This window comes from Ammospiza nelsoni, chromosome 11 (assembly GCF_027579445.1).
Source record: "Ammospiza nelsoni isolate bAmmNel1 chromosome 11, bAmmNel1.pri, whole genome shotgun sequence".
Lineage (NCBI taxonomy): Eukaryota > Metazoa > Chordata > Aves > Passeriformes > Passerellidae > Ammospiza > Ammospiza nelsoni.
The window spans coordinates 10,236,783-10,255,155 of record NC_080643.1 but is presented as its reverse complement, the minus strand read 5'-3'; the positions used below and the strand labels follow the sequence as shown (position 1 = coordinate 10,255,155).

The window sequence follows — 18,373 nt, the reverse complement described above, 5'->3', positions numbered from 1 at the left end:
GGGCTCTCACATGGACCACTGAACACTGCCCAGGGGTCCAGCTGGTGCTTCCATGTGGGATTTCTTGGCGTCCATGTCCTGGACCATCCTCATGCAGTCTGTGTGTCTAGCTGCATTTTTCAGTCTTTGCTATGAAACCAGGAGGGAAAACTGAGCTCTGACTGCAATAACTGTCTGGGTCCATCACTGCTGCTGCCAAGCTCTTTTTCTTTCTCTTTTTACTTTTTGCTTTTTTTTTGTCCTGCTTGGATGCTAAAATCGAAAATTGGACAGATTTAGCAGCTAGGGTTTGGCTTTGACTAACACAGTCATAGTATCCTCTCAGAAATTCTATGGCAGGATCCTTCTGGGTGCATTATTTTAGCAGTGAGCAGCCTGTCGTTGTGGTCAAGGGTGAGTGAGCCATCACTGCTGAGGCTGAAGCACTCACTCATTGCCCCTGGCAGGTCCTGGAGAGGAGTCATCAAGGTCTGGAGAAGCTCATTGCTGTGCCCACAAAGAGATCCAGGTCCTAATTTCTGGCTCTTCCCGTGATGACTTAAACCAAGTGCTAATCTCTGTACATTGCAGAGCTCTGGGCATTGTTAACCCCTCTGGTAAACTGTTATTTGTTTCCCCCTGTACACTCTTCTTTCTCCCATGAATGCAGTTCAGCTGCTCACATGCCACATGCCAAGCAGACAGCTCCTGTCACCAGTCCTTTTTCCTTTGTTCAAGTCAGAATCCATTGAAAATCACCTTCAATTTCAGAACTTTTTCTTTGGTGTGGGAGAGAGCATTCCCTTCCAAGAGGGAATTCAGTTCTCCCCTGAGAACTGACTCTTCCTACAGAACAAAGCAGCACCTCTCCCACTGCCCTGCTGGCATTTGCAGGCTGTAATTTACACTGATCATTTCAGGCACCGCAGGTATTTTTTTCTCTTTTTTTAGGTTTTGCACAGACACAACAGGAAGCAAGGCTGGGGCTGTGAGACAGCAGTGGGGAGGCAGTGGTGGGGTCAGGATTAGTTCCTCAGGGTCCCTGGGGTGCCTGCTCATGTGCAAGTACATGTGGTGTCTCTTCACTTTCCTGGTCTGGAGACCACTGATCATCTCCAGGTGTTCACCCTCTCCAGTGTTTCATGTTGGAGACCACATGTGGAGTGTTTGGCTTCTTGTGGCCTCAGGGTCCAGTCTGGAAAATATCTGAGAGCTTCATCCTCAAGCCCAAAATGAGTTGGGATTTCTCCTGCTGCATCCCAGCCACCCATTCCCACTGATCTGGGGCTTCCAAACCTCTTCCAGTCTGGCACCTGTGCAGGTGGGAGTGTTGCTGTCCTGCATGTGGACCCCCTGCCATCCTCTCTGCTGGCCTGTTCCCAGGGGTGATCCCAGCTCTGCTCATGCACACATCCAGCCCATGCAGCTCAGGAGTCCTGGGGTCACCTGGCAGCCCTTCTCAGCACCTCTGGACCTGCCTTGGTCCAGGAGAGCACAGCTGTCAGTGCTGCAGGTGAGGGTCACCAATGCTATGGATAACAGCATATGGATAATGCTTTTTTTTTTTGCTGAGATGGCAAAAATCTCGCCTGATTTGTTTCAGGGCTTCACTTGCCTTTTTTTATGACTGTCACACTAGCAGCTGATGGCCCAGAACTAATGCATCTGGGACCTCCTGCCACTTCCAGCAGCAAAGTAGCAGAAACTGCTGAATTCCAACATTGTGAAATTAAATCCTATTAAGTTTCCACTCCCCTCATCCAGGATGAACTTCAGTTTCCCTGTTGGTGTTTGTCTTTCCCTGCCACAGCAGCCTTTCTCTTTGTCCATCATCAGTATCTTTCTGTTTTTATGTCAACTCCTTCTCAATGTATTAATCCCAAAGATAATCTGGGAGACATTTTTCTAGAAATCTGCCTTCTGCTCAGTATTTCTCATTTAAGTGCCACCTGCTTTCTTGTTGCTTGTAACCTTTACAGTTCACCTTCTGAATTTCATCCTCTCTGACTGAAGAGATTGAAATCCTTGTTTCCTGTGCTGTGTTGTCTCTCATGCACTGTGTGTATCTGGGTGAGGATCTACCACATAGGCTTGATCTACAGAAACAGCTTATTTTATTTACAGACAAGTTTGCATGGGTATGAGCTGTGTCTGGTTAGTGTCATGTTGATTTTCATTCTAAGTTATTTGAACCCACATGTTTTAATTGCTTTCTTTTCTTCAGACTGTTTTCTAAAGCCTGGGTAATGCTGATGTCAGCCTAGCAGGCTTGTTGCTGCCTGAATCTTGTCTCCAAGCCAAACTCTTCAGTTCACACACTGGATTTGCTGTTGTGGTTGCAGAGAACCTCCCTCCTTTTTTAAGAGTCTGTGCAGCCAAAGCAGCATATTCTTTCACTTCTTCTTCCAGAAGTTTGGAACAGGCATGATCCAGTCTTTCCCTCACCTCACACATGTCTGGCTGTCTTTGCAATCAGCTAGTACACCTAAATATTCACAGCTTTAAAATCTATTCCCTTTTCCAAGGACAGCTGGCAAGACATTGAAGCCCCAGATCCTGCTGTGGTGTTGATGTCACACTGCAAGAGAGTGTCTTCAGCTGTGGTGGGACAGCACTGAAATCTGGGGTACAGGAGGAAAGAAAGAAGAAAGTGTGATATCTTTTTAAGCTCCAAAAGAAAGTCTGAAAGCCCTTGTAGCACAGGAGACTCAAAAATATGCCTGAGCTTCCTTTCAGGCTCATCTTACTCAGCGATTTCTGCTCAGTGTCTCTGCCTTAGCATAGAGGTTTTGGTCTCCTGCTCCACATCACTCCTATTCCCTTGCCTCATACTTTGAAGATTTAAAGGACAAATGTGATACTTCCTTCTGCCTGTGTCAGTGAAAAGCACTTCAGATTTGGATCACAGGCATGCACAGTGTTGATACTTCTCACCCAAACAGAGATCCTGCAGTTGCCAAGGTTGGTGTTTTTCCCCCTTTAGAAAGTTGATATGCCTTGGCTGAGTGGTGTCCCTGCTTTCAGATGCAATTGTGGCAATGCTAAATTTCCAAGGATTACCACTGCATGTGGTGGAATCTGGGAGCCTCAGTAACAGGCTATAAAGTCAGGAGAAAATCCAAGATGCGAAGAGCTTGGCAGCTCCTCCATGATGGAATATCCTGCTGTACTCAGGGCCATGGTGCCAAAATGCAACACAAACCATTGACTCACTCACATGATACTCCCTCCTCAACAGTCTCATTTATTTCAGTATTCCTTGGCCTTCCCAAACTTTTTGGGAGTCCCAGGGGCATTCCAGAGATTGGTAAACCAAAAATGGGACAGGGAATGGGATGCCTGGCTTGCTCTCAGCATGAATGAGTGGAATAGGAGGGATGTGTAAATTCCAGCCAGCATCTGGCAACAGGGAGGGCTGGGACAGGAGTGTGTGAGCAGTGATGCTGCAGGTGCTGGGGCTGGTGAGCAGGGGGTGCCCCCAGCTTGGGGACATGGTGCAGGGCTGTGTTGGGTGTCAAAGGCTGATCTTAGTGGGGTGGACTCTGTTAAATCACTGTCTTCAACCTGCTCCTGGCTCAAGTGGGTTGCAGCAGCCCTGGCCTGCCTACCACTGTGATCCCAGATGTTTTGGGGGTGCTTTGGGCACCTGGACTTGTCTTTGTTCACACACCTGCAGCTGCTCTGACCCAGCCTTATGGAGAAAGTACACTCCATCCCATGGGACACTGCAGATGCTGCCCTTCTCATGCTGCATCTGTCCCAGGGCTTAAATCTGGCTCCAAAGCCACCATCCTGGCCCAGCCAGGATCCCAGCTGCTTTTCTCCTCTGGATGCTGTGTGTAGTGTGAGCAGACAGTTTCTGAGCAGGGAGACTTCCTGCAGTGGAGCCCTGTAGAAACCCAAAACCTGCTGCCAGGCCAGGCCTTGCTCTGGAGAGTTTGGCAGTGCCTGGGCAGGGATGGTGTCACCACTTTGGAGCTCAGAGCTCAGGATGCAGCCAGTGCTGAGTGCTGGTGCCTTCCCCTGCCAGCTCAGCACTCCCAGCCTCCTCCAGCTGCACGGGAGCAGCCTGGCAGGGAATTTTTTTCCATTTTTTTAAAATCTCTTCCTCTGTTTTCCTGGAACTCTGTACAGCAAGAGCATAGCAGGGATCCCAGGGGGTTTGCTTCCAGAGAAGATGCCTTGTTCTCTGCCAGATCTTGCTCTGGGGAAGGGCTGGAGGAAATCCATTCTGCAACGTTTCTGCTGGGGCTGTTGGCAAGAGCCCTGCAAAGTGCAGCAGCCACTGGCCAGGCTGGTCCCTCTGAAAAAAAGAGGGCTGAATAGGTCAGAGCATGGCTGTGACCTGCCTGACCTCTGCTCCCTCCCCTCTTTGCTGCAGATTTGCCTTTTGTTGAGCCCAAAGAGCCTCCTGCCAAGCCAGCGCTCCTCCGGGGCTGTGACCTGACCCTGCAACAGGCACTGAAGCCGTTCCCTGGGATGTTTCCACGCTGCCCTGTGCAGCACCAGCACAAGCTATTTGCATTTCTAACAGCCTTAAGTCAGCCTGAACCACCCAGGGTTTGCTTCTGTCCCCATGAGAAAGGTTCTGGCTGATGCACGTGTTAATCTCAAAAACAAACGCCTCCACATTGTTTGTACTAAATATAGGAGCAGTGTCTGCTGCAAGGCACTGCCAGCAGCCCTCTGCAGGGTCACATCCAACAGGAGTTTATCAGCCCAGCCCAAGGGGAAAGGGGCTCAAGTTCAGAGCTCTCTGTTTGCAGATGTGAGCTGCAGTGAGTGCAGTTTTCAAGGTCGATCTCATTCCCTGTCATTTGCAGAGGGCTGAGCCTGGAAATGTGAACCGGGGCTCCTCTGGGATGGGCATCTCAGCCCAGCACTGTACGTTGGACTTTCTGCTTATCTGCCACTGGCACAGATGCTGTTTCACCCTCCTGTGGGGTAACTGATACAGAGCATTGAGGAAGAAACTGTACCTTCTTCTCTTGAGTCACATCTTGATCAATGCAGCGCTGCAGGAAGTGTCATTTCCCCCGACGCGCAAGCGTACAGGCACTGCTGATGAAATTTTGTGAGGTCAGGCCGTCATTTCCTCCCTAATTACAGCTCCAGGAATGAATAATGTTTAGCTGAGGCTCTGGTGACTCTGTGCTTTGGTGCAGTTTTCATTTAAGCAAAAGGCAAGCATGTCGAAATGAACACAGGGTCTGGATTTTTCCTTCTGGTTATTTTGGTTGTACAGATGCCATCTGGGACTTGTGTAACAAATGTGGGGTTGTTTGGTGACGGTCAGTGAATGAAAAGATCCGGAGCCCCAAACTGCCGTGCAAAAAGCTTCTGTTAGAAACCTTCACATTGCCAGAAATGTCTTGTGGCAGATGCTTTTTCCAGGAACTTGGAGGACTGGAAGATCCTCCCAGGCCACAGTCTTCTGGACAATGTGTCCTATCTTCCCCTTCAGAAAAAAACATAATTCTCCATTTTAAAACTCATGGTGTGATTCCTTCTGTTGAAGCCAACTCCAGGGCTGCGCAACCCCCATGGTTACAAACCTTGTCATGTGGAAATTGTCGTGGCATCCTCTGCCAATGGAGAGAGTCAGAGCCAAGCAGCAGAGGGTGGGTGAGTGGTGGGAGAGCTGCTTGGAAGTGTTGCTGCAAGGGAGAGCCTGTGCCCCTGCCGTGGCTGGCTCCATGTGCTGGGTTTGGGCTATCCAGGCCTCATGGTTCTTCTGCCCCCACTCTCAGAGGCTGAGCTGAGGCAGATGCTTCCTAGCCTGGAAGGTGGTTGCATCCCTAAATAATTTATGAGCACAAGAACTTGAGCAGCTGTCACTTCTTGGGTTTCTGGTGCCTCATTTATGGCTGGCCACATCCAGCCTTGGGTTTGGTGCTGCTGCAAATGGACCTCCAAAATGAAACAGCTGGTCTGCAGGGCAGGGAGGGCAAGGACTGCCTGGGTGGCTGTCTGCAGCTTCAAACACCAGAGGAGATGCTGCTGGTCTAGAAGGGAAGGAAAAAATATAAACAGCAAATAAGAACTTCAGTAGATTTACTGGTCAGACAAATCACCTGACCAGTTTGTGTCTCTGAGCCTGGAAGTGCAAGCCCTGAGCCTATGGGGGCTCAGCACAGAGCTGCCAGTGTTGGATCTGCCCTTCATCTCTGCCAAGCACAGAGGCTGTCTCACCCCTCACAGGGCTGTGGCAATGCTGGCAGGGTCCTGTCTCCTCTGGGTCATTCTCTCAAACAAACATCCTGGACAAAGTGGCATTTCCCAAAAGCATGTGGATCAAACTTTACCTAGTTGTTCTTGAAATTGTAATTGTTACCTTTGTTTATAGTGTTTTATTTGATAAAAAATAGCTCTGGACCTTTTGAATCCTAACTGCAGATTTTGTTACAAAGTGGGAGGTAGGATCATTGCTTGAGCATCACTTCCAGAGCAAAATGGGTTTGTCTCTTCTTGGGAGAGGTTGCCCAACTTGGGCATCTCAAGAGAAGGCAAGGGAAGCAGACCCTTCCAACCCCTCTGATTTTCCTCACTCCTTTTTCAGCCTCTGAAGATCTGAGATCCACCTGGCAAGGCAAGGCTGGTCGCAGCCCACTCCAGGCCCTGTATGAGAGTGACCAGGTAAGGGCACAGGGACAGAGAAGTGCTGGGGTGAACATCGAGTGGGGCACTGAGTGCTGACCCTTTCTTCCACCCTCTGGTGTGTGGGGCACTGTGCCAGCTCCAGCCACCCCCAGTGTCCTTGCAGCTGAACCTCTGTCTGAGTCTAAAAGACAAGACCACACTGCTTGGGGGTGTAGCTTGATAAACACTGCTTATGGCCCTTGCTGGTGCTTGGGTAAATGTTTTAATTACCAGTGGGATGAGCCATAGCTGGGCAAACCTGGGAGACTTTGCCATCTGAACATTTCAAAGCCAACTCTGTGTCATCATAGCTGGGCCAGAGCTTCATTGCTGCCCTTCCTGAGCTAATAATTGGCAGATGTTTCTGTGTTAACTGCTATATGTACATGCACACACATAGGAATCTGCACATATATATGTTTACATAGTTATAGCTGGACTCAGCCATGGGGGATTTATAATCCTGGAACATCTCAGGTGTCTCCATCACTCTGAGGTGTGCCAGCTACACCTGCTGAGAAATGAGCAGCAAGGCACAGCCTGGGCAAAGGATCACTCCCCTCCAGGTGGGCTTAGTGGGTCCCTCCCTGTGCAGGAATCAGGGAATGTGTCCTGCTTGTTCCTCACAGTGGGGCTTGTGGTTGGAACTGTTAAAAGTCTGTGTTTCTTTCTGCTGCATTTCCCCTTGGGCAGGCAGTTTTCCCCTAATTCAGCCCCACTTCCCTTTGCAGAGGGATCTTCAACCACAACTTCCCTGCAGGAAGCCCTGTGGGAAACCATCCTCCAACATGCCATGCCACGTGCCCAGCCACCAAACGTGCCCTGCATCCCCCTGTGTCCATGGGGCTGTCCTCTGCTGCAGCCCCAGGAGCAGAGGGCAGTGCTGGTGGCCCCTCAGTGGGCTGCCATCCCTGCTGCCTCCCCATGCAGCCAGAGTCAGCTCTTCTCATAGGTGCTGCTCTGTGTTAAGGTTGATGCTGTTATGTCTGTAAGCAGCCAAAGTACATTTGCTCTCTGAAAAATTACAAATACGGACTCCCTTGGCCGTGGTGCCAGCAAAGCCTGGCGCTGCTGGAATGTCGTGGAGCTATTTCCTTAAAAGTGATACTTAATTTCCCTGGCTTTTAAAGAGAAGGAAATGAAGGGAGCAATTTTGCTCTGAAATAACTGTAAGACATGCATTTATTCCAGTGGGCGGCTGCTGAAAAGTAGTCACATTTATTTGTTGCCATGCCTGCAGACAGTGTCTGTCTGTCTGTCTCTCTGGTCCAATAATTTTGAATTATGCAAGTGCAGGGAAAAACACCTGAAAAAATCACATTATTAAAATGCCTCTTTTCCTAAGCCCTTGCAAAAAAGGTTTTCCAGTTCTAAAAGCTGATGGGGAAGCTCCAAACAAAAGGAATTTCTGCTGAAAGGTTTGGCTGTGTTGCAAGGCAGCATGAGAATGCTTCTTCAGCTGTGGTTATAATCTCCCTAGGTGCTGTATTTTTTTTGTAACCTCGTAGCCAACAATGTCAGAGTCATACCTTGCTGGCAGTTAGCATCCGTTCACCTGAATTTCCTTCATTTTGGCATTTTCCCCTGTCATGTCCCTGTTGGAAGGAGTAAGGATGGGATGCTTTCTCCTGTCCCTGTTTCACATTACTGCCCATACAGGTTCCTGGAGAAAGTGATCACTAAGGTGACCTAGATGAGGTTATTTCCTTTGTGGAAATAAGATCCAAAAGAGTCTTGAGTGTGGTTCATCCCTTGCAGAAGGAGCTGTTTGCCCAGGTGTTAGTATCTCTCTGAGGATGACAGATCTGCTGGATCACCCACAGTTTGCTTTAGCAAATCCCAGCTCCTGGCAGGAGCTTTACAAGCCCTTACAGCTGTCCCTCCAAACACCTTGTAAGCCCCCAAGGAGCAGTGAGGGAGCACCTGAAGCCTGGCCAAGTGTCGGGATCTTTAACTTGTCAGAGTGACCCTGAGAAGAGTTAGAAAGTCTCTTTTCCCAGCCCGGTGCTTGAAGAAGGAGTCAGAGCTCCTCATTTCTCGGTATCAAGGTTGTTTATTGTATCTTATCTGTAAAATTGTTTCTCCTGCCCTGCTGAGGTCCATCCAGCAGGACAGTTCCAGGCACTCTGCCTGCCCCCTGTGTGGTGTTATGTCTTTATACTAAAAACTACGTGTACAATGTTGACAATTACTTTCCAATCCCTATCACCTATGTTAGACGGTCAGCTTCTACTATAAACCAATCCAAAAGTGCCAACATCACAGCAGAAGATGGAGGCCAAGAAAAAAAAGAAGGAGAAAGGCTGGACACACCCAGATCCCTCCATCTTGCCCCCCTGAGTCCCCATTCTAGAAACCCCAAAATCTACTTTTTCACCTTGTGATAAATTCACTGTCATTCTACTTAATTTGTCATGGCTTGCAGATTTTCATCTAAGGTCGGTAACTTGCTCCATGGGTCATAATCAAAACCACAGGGGCATTTTGGGCTCTGTGCCAGGGTCTCTGAGCCCTCTGGCAGGGGTCTTGCCTGCTCAGGACAGCCAGAGGGATGTCCTGGGTCCTGACAGCCAGTGGTGTTCTTTAGCATACCTGGTAGTGGCAGCTCTCAGCAGCCATGCAGGCAGCATGCCTGCCCTCACCCTTCATCTGGAGTCACCACACCTGTGTCACTGCAGAGCTGTTTTCTGTGGCACCCTCTGGCACTGGCAGGGCTGTTTACACCCCCAAAGTGGGAGCCACTCTGATGTTGGGAGGTGGTGGTCACTGCATGGCATGAAAGCCACTGCCCTGCAGGGTCAGGGCCGCACCAGGTTAGCGGGTGCTTGGTGCTGCTGTTCCCAGACGAGGCTGTTGGATGTTCCCAGCAATGAGGAACACGAAATTTCCCAACCCTTGTGAGCAAAGCAGGGACAGAGTGGGCAAGAGGAGGAGGGGACCTTCCCCTTCTGACTTCCTGGAAATGGTTTCCTTCCCCAGATGTTCTAATGACATTTTGGGATTTTTGACGAAAACCATGACAGGAGAGGTCACGTCCCCAGATCTGTAAGGGGGTTTCAGCTGGGTCAGGGGTTAAGGGACTCTGGGCTTCTGGTAAGCCAGTGCAGCAGCTGCCAGCTCTTGATGTGAGGGTCAGAGGGGTTAAAGGACCATATGTTGGTTCCTTGTCCCTGCGGCCAAAAGAAACTGTGACCAGGGCTGAGGCGTTGGACTGGCCTGTGTGGAAGAAGTCCCTCAGGAGAAGGAACCCAGAGCCCTCAGGGAGGGCCCCAGCACTACCTACTCAGTCCCTTGCTCCTCTCCATCATACCTGCCACCCCACCTCATCTCCAGCTGCCCTCCTGCTCACCAGGCTTTGATCATCAGCATTAGAGACCATTTCCATTTGCCTTTCCTTGGCAGAGCACCCAGTCCATTTCCATCCAGCATGCCCAAATGTTCTGCCACGTTTCTGCCCTTGGCTGAGTGTTTACAGCAAGCACAAGTGTATGGGTGTCAGTGTGAGGCAGCAATGCCCCATTGCAGCAGGAGGTGTGCTGGGCCCTGTGCCAGCAAACAGGCTGTGCTTTCTGCCCCTGGGGCTGGGCATCCCCCCAGACTGGTGTGAGGGAGAGCACGTTAGCCCAGTGTGTGTCTGCTTTTAAAAAAATGCCTCTCTGCACCACCCCTTCTTCCCTCACTGCCTTGTGTTTTTGTCCTCATCCTGCTCCTCATCATATTTTGTCCTTTCTTTTGATGCCAACCTGTCCAAGGATTAAGTGCACCAAACCAAGATGTGTTCAAAGTGAGTGCTGTCTCCAAAATCCCACATGTGTTACCCCAGCAAAGTGGAGGCAGTGGGGACAATTTTGGGCCGAGTGTTGTGTGCAGGCCACAGGGGAGGCAGTGGTGACAATTGTGGGCCGAGCGTTGCGTGTAGGCCACAATCATCTTGGGCAAGCCGGTGACCATTTCTGTTGGGTTTTTCCTCCCCAGTTTGAGCAGTCGTCCCTGCAGGCGGTTCACCAGCAGAGACGGGAGATGTTGAGCAACATCTGCAGCCGTTACACCCGCAAGCGGCGTCTCCTGCGGCCGGACGACTTGCGGCACTTGGTGGTGGACGACACCCACGGGCTGCTCTACTGCTACGTGCCCAAAGTGGCCTGCACCAACTGGAAGCGGGTGATGATGGTCCTGACGGGGCAAGGCAAGTACCGGGACCCTCTGGAGATCCCCGCGCACGAGGCCCACGTGCCCTCCAACCTGCGCACGCTGTCCGAGTACAGCGTCGCCGAGATCAACGCCCGCCTGCGCACCTACCTCAAGTTCGTCTTCGTGCGGGAGCCCTTGGAGCGCCTGGTCTCGGCCTACCGCAACAAGTTCACGCTCAGCTACAACACGGCCTTCCACAAGCGCTACGGCACCAAGATCGTGAGGCGGCACCGGCCGCAGCCCAGCCAGCACGCCCTGGAGCGCGGCGACGACGTGCGCTTCGAGGAGTTCGTCTACTACCTGCTGGACCCGCGCACGCAGCAGGAGGAGCCCTTCAACGAGCACTGGGAGCGCGTGCACTCGCTCTGCCACCCCTGCATCATCCACTACGACGTGGTGGGCAAGTACGAGACCTTGGCCGAAGACGCCAAGTACATCCTGCAGCTGGTGGGGGCCGACGCCAGCGTCAAGTTCCCGGCTTCCTCCAAGACCACCAGGACGACAGACGACATGACGGCCCAGTTCTTCCAGGACATTAGCCCCTTCTACCAAAGGAGACTCTTTAATTTATACAAAATGGACTACTTGCTGTTCAATTACTCCATCCCCTCATACCTCCGCCTCCGGTGAGGTGGGGGCTGTGGGGGAACAGTGAGGGAGAGCTGGATAACTCTCACCTTGCCACAAGTCCTCTCCTCCTGCCTTGAGCTCGTCTCTTGGTTGACTTCTTCCCTGTGCCCTTTTGTTAGGGTCTGCTCCACCTCCTGATGCCTTGTTCGTGCATGCTCTGGAGGAAGAACACTTCTCAATACACTGGGGCTGGAGCTTTTCCTTCCCTTTCCCTCCCAGCCTTCAGTATCTACAGGGAATGGTGGTGGGACTGGACACTTCTTGCCTTGGTGGGGACTTTCTTGTGACTAAGAGACTCCTCTGTAGATCCAAATCTTGGGAAGGCTCCTGTTTTGGGCAGGATCCCTTCAGGTCTTTCTCCTCCTTACTGGGCTGTTTGGGGGCAGACATGGAGTCTCAGGGGTCAGAGGGGAGTGTATGAGAGACTTGCATAGAACCAGAAATAAAGCAATAATTTAATGTAACTTTTTCCTTTTATTTAAAATTGCTCCCACCTTTTCTTTTTGTCTTGTTCTCTTCTTGTCCTTTGTGCCATCCCCACTGAGGGGGGTATAACACACAGAGCTGTGATACTCTGGCCATTTTTATCCCTGGAGGGATTTTTTGTTCCTTCCTTCCTTCCTTCCACGTGTTCTCAGTTGGGGTGCAAAATACTCCAAAGATAAGAGAGGAAAGGCTTGCAGGAGGTCCTCAGTGCTTTCCCCTGAACTATCAGAGCAGAGTGCCTGTGTGTGCATGTCTCTGGATTTCTGGTCAAATCCATTGAATCCAGGCCCCACACCTCCCATTTTTGAAAGCAGGTGACAGCAGTTGTGAAGCCATTCAGAGTGTATGGGTGCAGGTGTCTGCTCTGATGCAATCACACCATCCCCAGTGTCCTGGCCATGGCCCTGCTGGTCAGGCAGGGCCCTGCTGGCAGTGCTGGCTTCTCTTCCTATGACAGCATAAAGGGGCTGCTCCTCTGTGCAGCTCCTTTATAAAAGTTATAAAGTGTTTGGGGGAACACTGGGCTGGGATGTGGGAGATTGCTGGCTAATGTTGGACTGCGAGGCCAGAAAAGTCTGTGTGTGTATGTTTGTTTGTGTGTGTGTGTGTGAGAGAGAGAGAAAGGGAAAAAATTGAGGATAAAAACAGAGAGAGAGACACCTAGAGGGAAACAGTCCTTTTCCTGGTTGCCTTTGGATAATCATTCCTTGAAGAAAAAACAGGGAGGAGGGAGCAAAACACAAAAGAAAATGACAAACCGAGCCCTAGGATTTTAAATTAAAGCCAGTCCATATTTCAGTTTTTCCTCTTTTTTGTTTGGCTTTGGCTTGCTGGCTGCCTTTGTAAATAAACACACTGGTAATAGATGCTGTGGAGTGTGTCTGCTGGCTTGGCTGCAAACACTTGACTTATTAGTGCAATACAATGGGAGGTTTTATGAAACCACAGTGCTCTCAGTATCTGTAAAAAAATGGTGTTTCCATCTAACAACTTTCAGCTGTTATATCTTAACCTTTTTCCTCTCTGCCTCTGACTGGCATCTATATGCTGACACTCCCTCCTTGCTTGCTCCATTGGAGATTGGCTTTAGCAAAGCAATGAAAAAGAAAAGTAAATGAAGCTGCTGGTGATGCTGGCAGTGTGACTGATTCTCCCAGTCTGCACTGGAGATCTTGAAGAAATGGCCTTTCTCATGCTGTCTTGGTATCTCCCTGTCTAGCTGAAACACAAAACACAAAAACGGATTATATGATGCAACAAATTTCATCTGCAGCATTCAGGCTTGGAGTGCATTCCTTCTACTTTCTTGGGAGTCTTGTGCTCCCTGCTTAGAGCTGCCTCTGCTTGGAAAAATCATTGTTCAAGTCACTGCAAGATCTTTTCATCGCTTTTGGTCACGAATCGTATTCTGGGGTCAGATGCAGGGTCACAAATGGATGGGGTTTTGGATGGTATTTTGTTTTTATTTTTCCTAAATACTGTTCCCTGCCAGTACCTCTGAAGAGCTGATGGCACAGTGAGTGGCAGGGACAGAAACACTCCCAGCTGTGCTGTTTGTGGGTGTTTAGATGATATCTGGCTGGCTGGGAGCTGCTTTGGGCTTTCTTTGGTGTGAGAGCGAGGGAACAGAAGCTTCTGGGCTTTGTTATTCAGCCAGGTGGTTTCTCATCTTTCCTGGAACAGTGGCAATGGGGAGGTGTCCCCAGCTATGAGTGGCTGTTTGACTGGCAGCCTGTCCTGGCATCCCCATCAGACCTGACCCACTGACCCATTGACCAGCCCAGCCACACACAAATGGACCAAATGCAGCCCTGCAGCCTTGGCTGTGAGCTTTTGAAAGCAGGACCCTGTAAAGCTGTGTTTTGGGTAATTTAGAAATTGAACCTTTAGAAATACCCACCCGTGCGCTGCTTCTGTAGAATCCCCACAGACAACATCCACAATCCAAACCATTTAGGTCATACCCTTGGCTTCCTCTCTGCTTAAACCCAAAGCTTTCCAAAGGAAAACCTAACCATGCAAACACAAAAGGGGCACTTTGTATTTCTGAAACAAACACTTTCAGCCTGGGCTGGAGGTTTTTGGGACAGAAATCCCTCAGCCTGTGCCAAAGCCAGATTGCTGGGACCAGGATTCCCCGGGGCCAGCTCTGAAATCGGGATGCTGCGGGATGGGGTCGGGATGCTGTGAGGTCAGGGTGCTGTGGGGTTAGGATGCTGTGGGGCCGGGATGCTGTGGGGCCGGGATGCTGTGGGGTCAGGATGCTGTGGGGTCAGAATGCTATGGGGCCGGGATGCTGTGGGGCCAGGATGCTGTGGGGTCAGAATGCTATGGGGTCAGGATGCTATGGGGCCGGGATGCTGTAGGGTCAGGATGCTGTGGGGTCAGGATGCCGTGGGGTCAGAATGCTGTGGGGTCAGGATGCTATGGGGCCGGGATGCTGCGGGGTCAGGGGCCGGGATGCTATGGGGCCGGGATGCTGTGGGGTCAGGATGCTGTGGGGTCAGGATGCTGCGGGGTCAGGATGCTGTAGGGTCAGGATGCTGCTGGCAGCTGCCTCCTTCGCCGCAGGCTCGGTCCGACCCTTCCCGGCCCACGGAAAGCGCTGGAGGACGGGAGCAGGACGGAGCGAGGAGGACCCCGTGTGACCGGAGATCCCAACTACAGGCGGTGAAATTCCCTGTACGGGTGCTGGGAACCATTTCTCTGGGGGCTCCCGGTTCGTTGGGCTTTTCAAAGTGTTTCACCGCGTCCCTTTTTCTTTTTAGAGGAAGAAAGCATCAAGGAGACCTGAGCCATCTCTAAAGTGTGACTGGATTTGGTTTTCTCCTCCTCTTGGAGGTGGGGATGTGGCACTGAAGAGAGGACCATGGCAGTAATGTCCCCCTAGCCCCCTGAAAGGGTCCCATCCTGGCCTCAGGCTGCAGAGCCTCTAAATGAGTCAGGTTGGTCCTGGAGTCTGGCCCAAGGCTTGGGAGCTACTGGGGAGCTCCCAGGGACACAAGAAACAAGAACAGCCTCACTTTGATACGTTCATGTGTGCACAAATATACAATGAAAATAATGATTATATTATAATGTGTAATAGAATTACTGCTGGGTCAATCTACATATTATATACTGATTACTTTTGTGTATGGTTATAATACTTAATAGACATTTGGCTTATGTTTGTCTACATACATGTATCTGTGCACCATCCCATTTATTATATAAATACTCAAATATTCCCCAGCATAAAAGGGAGAGTCCCTTCCTTTGCTGCACTGTTGAGCTTTGCCACAGCCCAGCATGGCTCAGGAGTCAATGAGGAGCCAGCCCCTTCCTCCCAGTGCCTCCAGCAGCTCCAGCCTGGTGAGTGCTGAGCACTCTGCCCGTGCTCTGGGTTTGCTATGGAGCTGTGAGTGTGCTGAGCACTCTGCTGTGCTCTGGGTTTGCTGGGTTATGGAGCTGTGTGTGCTCAGCACTCTGCTGTACTCTGGGTTTGCTAGGCTGTGCAGCTCCTGGCCCCATCCCTCATGGCCCATGTGAAGCTGTTGGGTTTCTCCTTCCAGTGGAACAAAATGGAGCTTCAGTGATCAGGAGGTTTCTTTCCAGACTTTCCTGTGCACCACAGATTGGGTTGTTTACCAGCTGGAGGATTAAAGAGACTGTCATTGAAGAGAAAAAAAAAAACCCAAGTGTATTCAAGTATGTCTTGGAAGCAGTGTCTCCCTTGAAGGAGGCTTTTCAGACTTGCTGTGTTTGCTGGCTGGCACTTTGCTTGTCCCTGCTAAGGAAGCCCCATCTCACAGAGAGTTTCTGGAAAATTACTGTGTTAGGATGGAGGCAGTGAGTGGAAGCAGTGGGGGGAGAAAAATAAATTATTTGACTATCCCTGAAAACAAACCCCTGTTCCCATCTTCATCTAGAGATGGTGACAGCCCCTCCTTTGCCTGCAAAGAAAAACCAGGAATGCACCCAGGAGTGGGGGAACCCCTGACTGACCTTCCTCCCCAAGGTTCATCTGGGATCTCCCCATGGTCCCAGCAGCCACCCCAGCATCCCAACACCTGTGCTGCTCCAGGGCAGGCACCCAATCCCTCCCAAACTCCAGTGCTCTTCCTCAGCCTCATCTCACAACACTGACATGAACCTGAGATTTAATTGGGGCACAGCTGGTGATCAGGAGTGAGCCTACCTGCACTGCTAATACAGTGGGAAATAAAACCATGGGACACTAAAAAAAAATATATGTATTGTTTCACTGCCCACTACTAGAGTCTAGATTGGCTGCCTGCACAGGGTTCAAAACCAGCCAATCTCATTCTCTGCCAACACTCCACATTTTCCTTTATTCCCTCTAAAGCTTATAGCAAGGTAAGCCTTCCACAAGCATGTCACAGCACTGGGTGGGTGTCTCAGTCCAGGACCAGCACTGAGCCCAAAGGGGCAGCTCAGCAGCCAAGGAGTAAAGAGCAGCAAGAAATAAACTCTCTTCTTCCACCTCCTCCTTTTTTAATGCTATTGCTTGTTTGGGAGCTGTGAGGACTAAATACAAATAAAAGTCACTCTTGGCTGAAACTGGGGTGCTGGTGTCTGTGGCAGGGTGGGTCCAGCCCAGTGACAAGCTGGGCTCAGTAATGACACAGACACAGCAGCAGAGAAGCCAGGCTGGCAGTGATTTCCCTGCTGGGTTAGACAGAAATCCCTATGAAAAGTCCCCACCCTGTCTGGGCTCTGCTACCCACACAAGTCTGCTCTGAAGCTGAAATTTGTGGAGGAAAAGGGAGTCAGACAACCCCATCCCCAAATCTTCTCTGGCCAAATTGCTCCAACACAGCACCACAGGGAGCATAAAGCCAGGTAGGGCCTGCTGTGATGCACTGAAAATTCTTAGAAGCTGAGGAGCCTGCAGGTATTTAAGCATCAAATTTCTGATTTTAAGGGAAGGGAGAGAATGCCTGGACAACTCAGGGGCTTCTGGCAACTGGTGCCAGGGGACAGAGCAGTGCTGCTCACTCACTGGAGGGGCTGGGGGTGCTTTCTTAGAGGAGCAAGTTCAGACAGAGTCACAGGAATGCTGATCCAAGCTGTGCTCTGGAGTTACATATCAGCTCTGTTAGCAAAGACCCTTTCTCATTTGCACAGACAAGAAAAAAAGAGGAAAGAGTAAACAGGCTGAGCAGCCAAATAACTAGCCTCTCACTGCCCTTATTAAAAAAAAAAAAAAAAAAAAAAAAAAAAGGAGAAAAATCCCTTTTTATTGAAACCATTTCCTTTGGTTATATCATTTCTCTTGAGGCTGGAAGCAATTTTAAATCTTAAGTGCCTTTCCCTGCACTAAGCCCAGAGGCACAAGGCTGAAGCTTGGCTGCCCACCAAGGGGTGCCCTGGAGAGCAGCACATCTTGCTGTGCCCTCTGTCATTGCCCCACAGCACCCCTGAGCCCCAGAGCCTCCTGCAGGGGGGAACCCCAATCCCAGCACATGGTGCAGCATGGGTCACCTTGGCCCAGCTGAGTGCCACAAGTAGGACACAGATGGCATCCATTACGTGTTCCCATCCCGTCCTCTGTCAACAGTGACAACCAGATTAAGCTGAGTCCTGCCCAGAAATCCCCCAGTGAAGGGACATGCCAGTGCCAGGGCTTTGCTGCAAGCACACAGCAGAGAAGCAGCTGTGCATTGGGCACTGGGGTTTGATCCTGGAGGAGTGTGATGGGGTCCCTTGCACCAGCCACTGGCTCCAGTCTAGGTCTTTTGCAGGATTGGAGGAAGCAGGGCCAAACCTGTGTTAGTAAGAGAAAAGCAGGAGTTTCACATGTTCAGGATCCTGTAGAGGGCTGCGGTGTCCCCAGCAGCTTGTCTTTAGCACCAGCCTTACCTGATTCACAAGATCAGCACAAGCACCAGAGAGGACCTCTCTGAGCTGGTGGGGACAGTGCAGCAAGGAGGAGGAAAATGGTGTTGGGGCAGGAGGAGTTACTTGCCAGGACTGCTCAAGCCAGTGCCAAATTTGAGCTATCAAAGCTTTATAAAGTAAAGCACTAAGCTCAAATTAAATATCTACATACACATCCTCTAAGGTGCCCCTCAAAGTGGGACAGGCAGTCAGATGCTTTGCTTTCCCCACAGGCTGCAGCAGGGATAAAGCAGTGACACCCAAGGCGGGGCAGTGTGTGCTGAACCCTCCCTGCTGTGCACAGCCTCTCCAGCTCAGCAGCACCAGGCAATTTGTCCTTCATGACAAAAAAAGGAAGAGGAAACTTGGGGAAAGGGGAGGCCACAGCTTTTTTTTTTTTAATTATTTTTCAGGGAGTGCTTTTCCCCATGCCTGTCAGCCCAGAGCTGCTCAGCTTTCACTGTTAGGGACCCTCAGCCATGTGTGGAACCCTTGCAGGGGCCTCAGCTCTGCAGTGACACCAGAGCAGAGCTGGGAGCAATGAAAAACCCAAGGCCAGCAGGCA

At 50.6% G+C, this 18,373-nt stretch overlaps 1 protein-coding gene across 1 annotated transcript in view; it reads left to right on the top strand.

The window, feature by feature from the left end:
• CHST13 (carbohydrate sulfotransferase 13) overlaps window positions 1-12,563 on the top strand; it is a 28,958-nt gene extending 16,395 nt beyond the window's left edge. The window contains exons 2-3 of the mRNA XM_059480203.1: window positions 6,539-6,615; window positions 10,594-12,563. Of these exons, the coding sequence (XP_059336186.1) occupies window positions 6,539-6,615; window positions 10,594-11,439 (923 nt within the window). The 3' untranslated portion in view covers window positions 11,440-12,563. The remainder of the gene's footprint in view (window positions 1-6,538; window positions 6,616-10,593) is intronic.
• The last annotated feature ends 5,810 nt before the right edge of the window (window positions 12,564-18,373 follow it).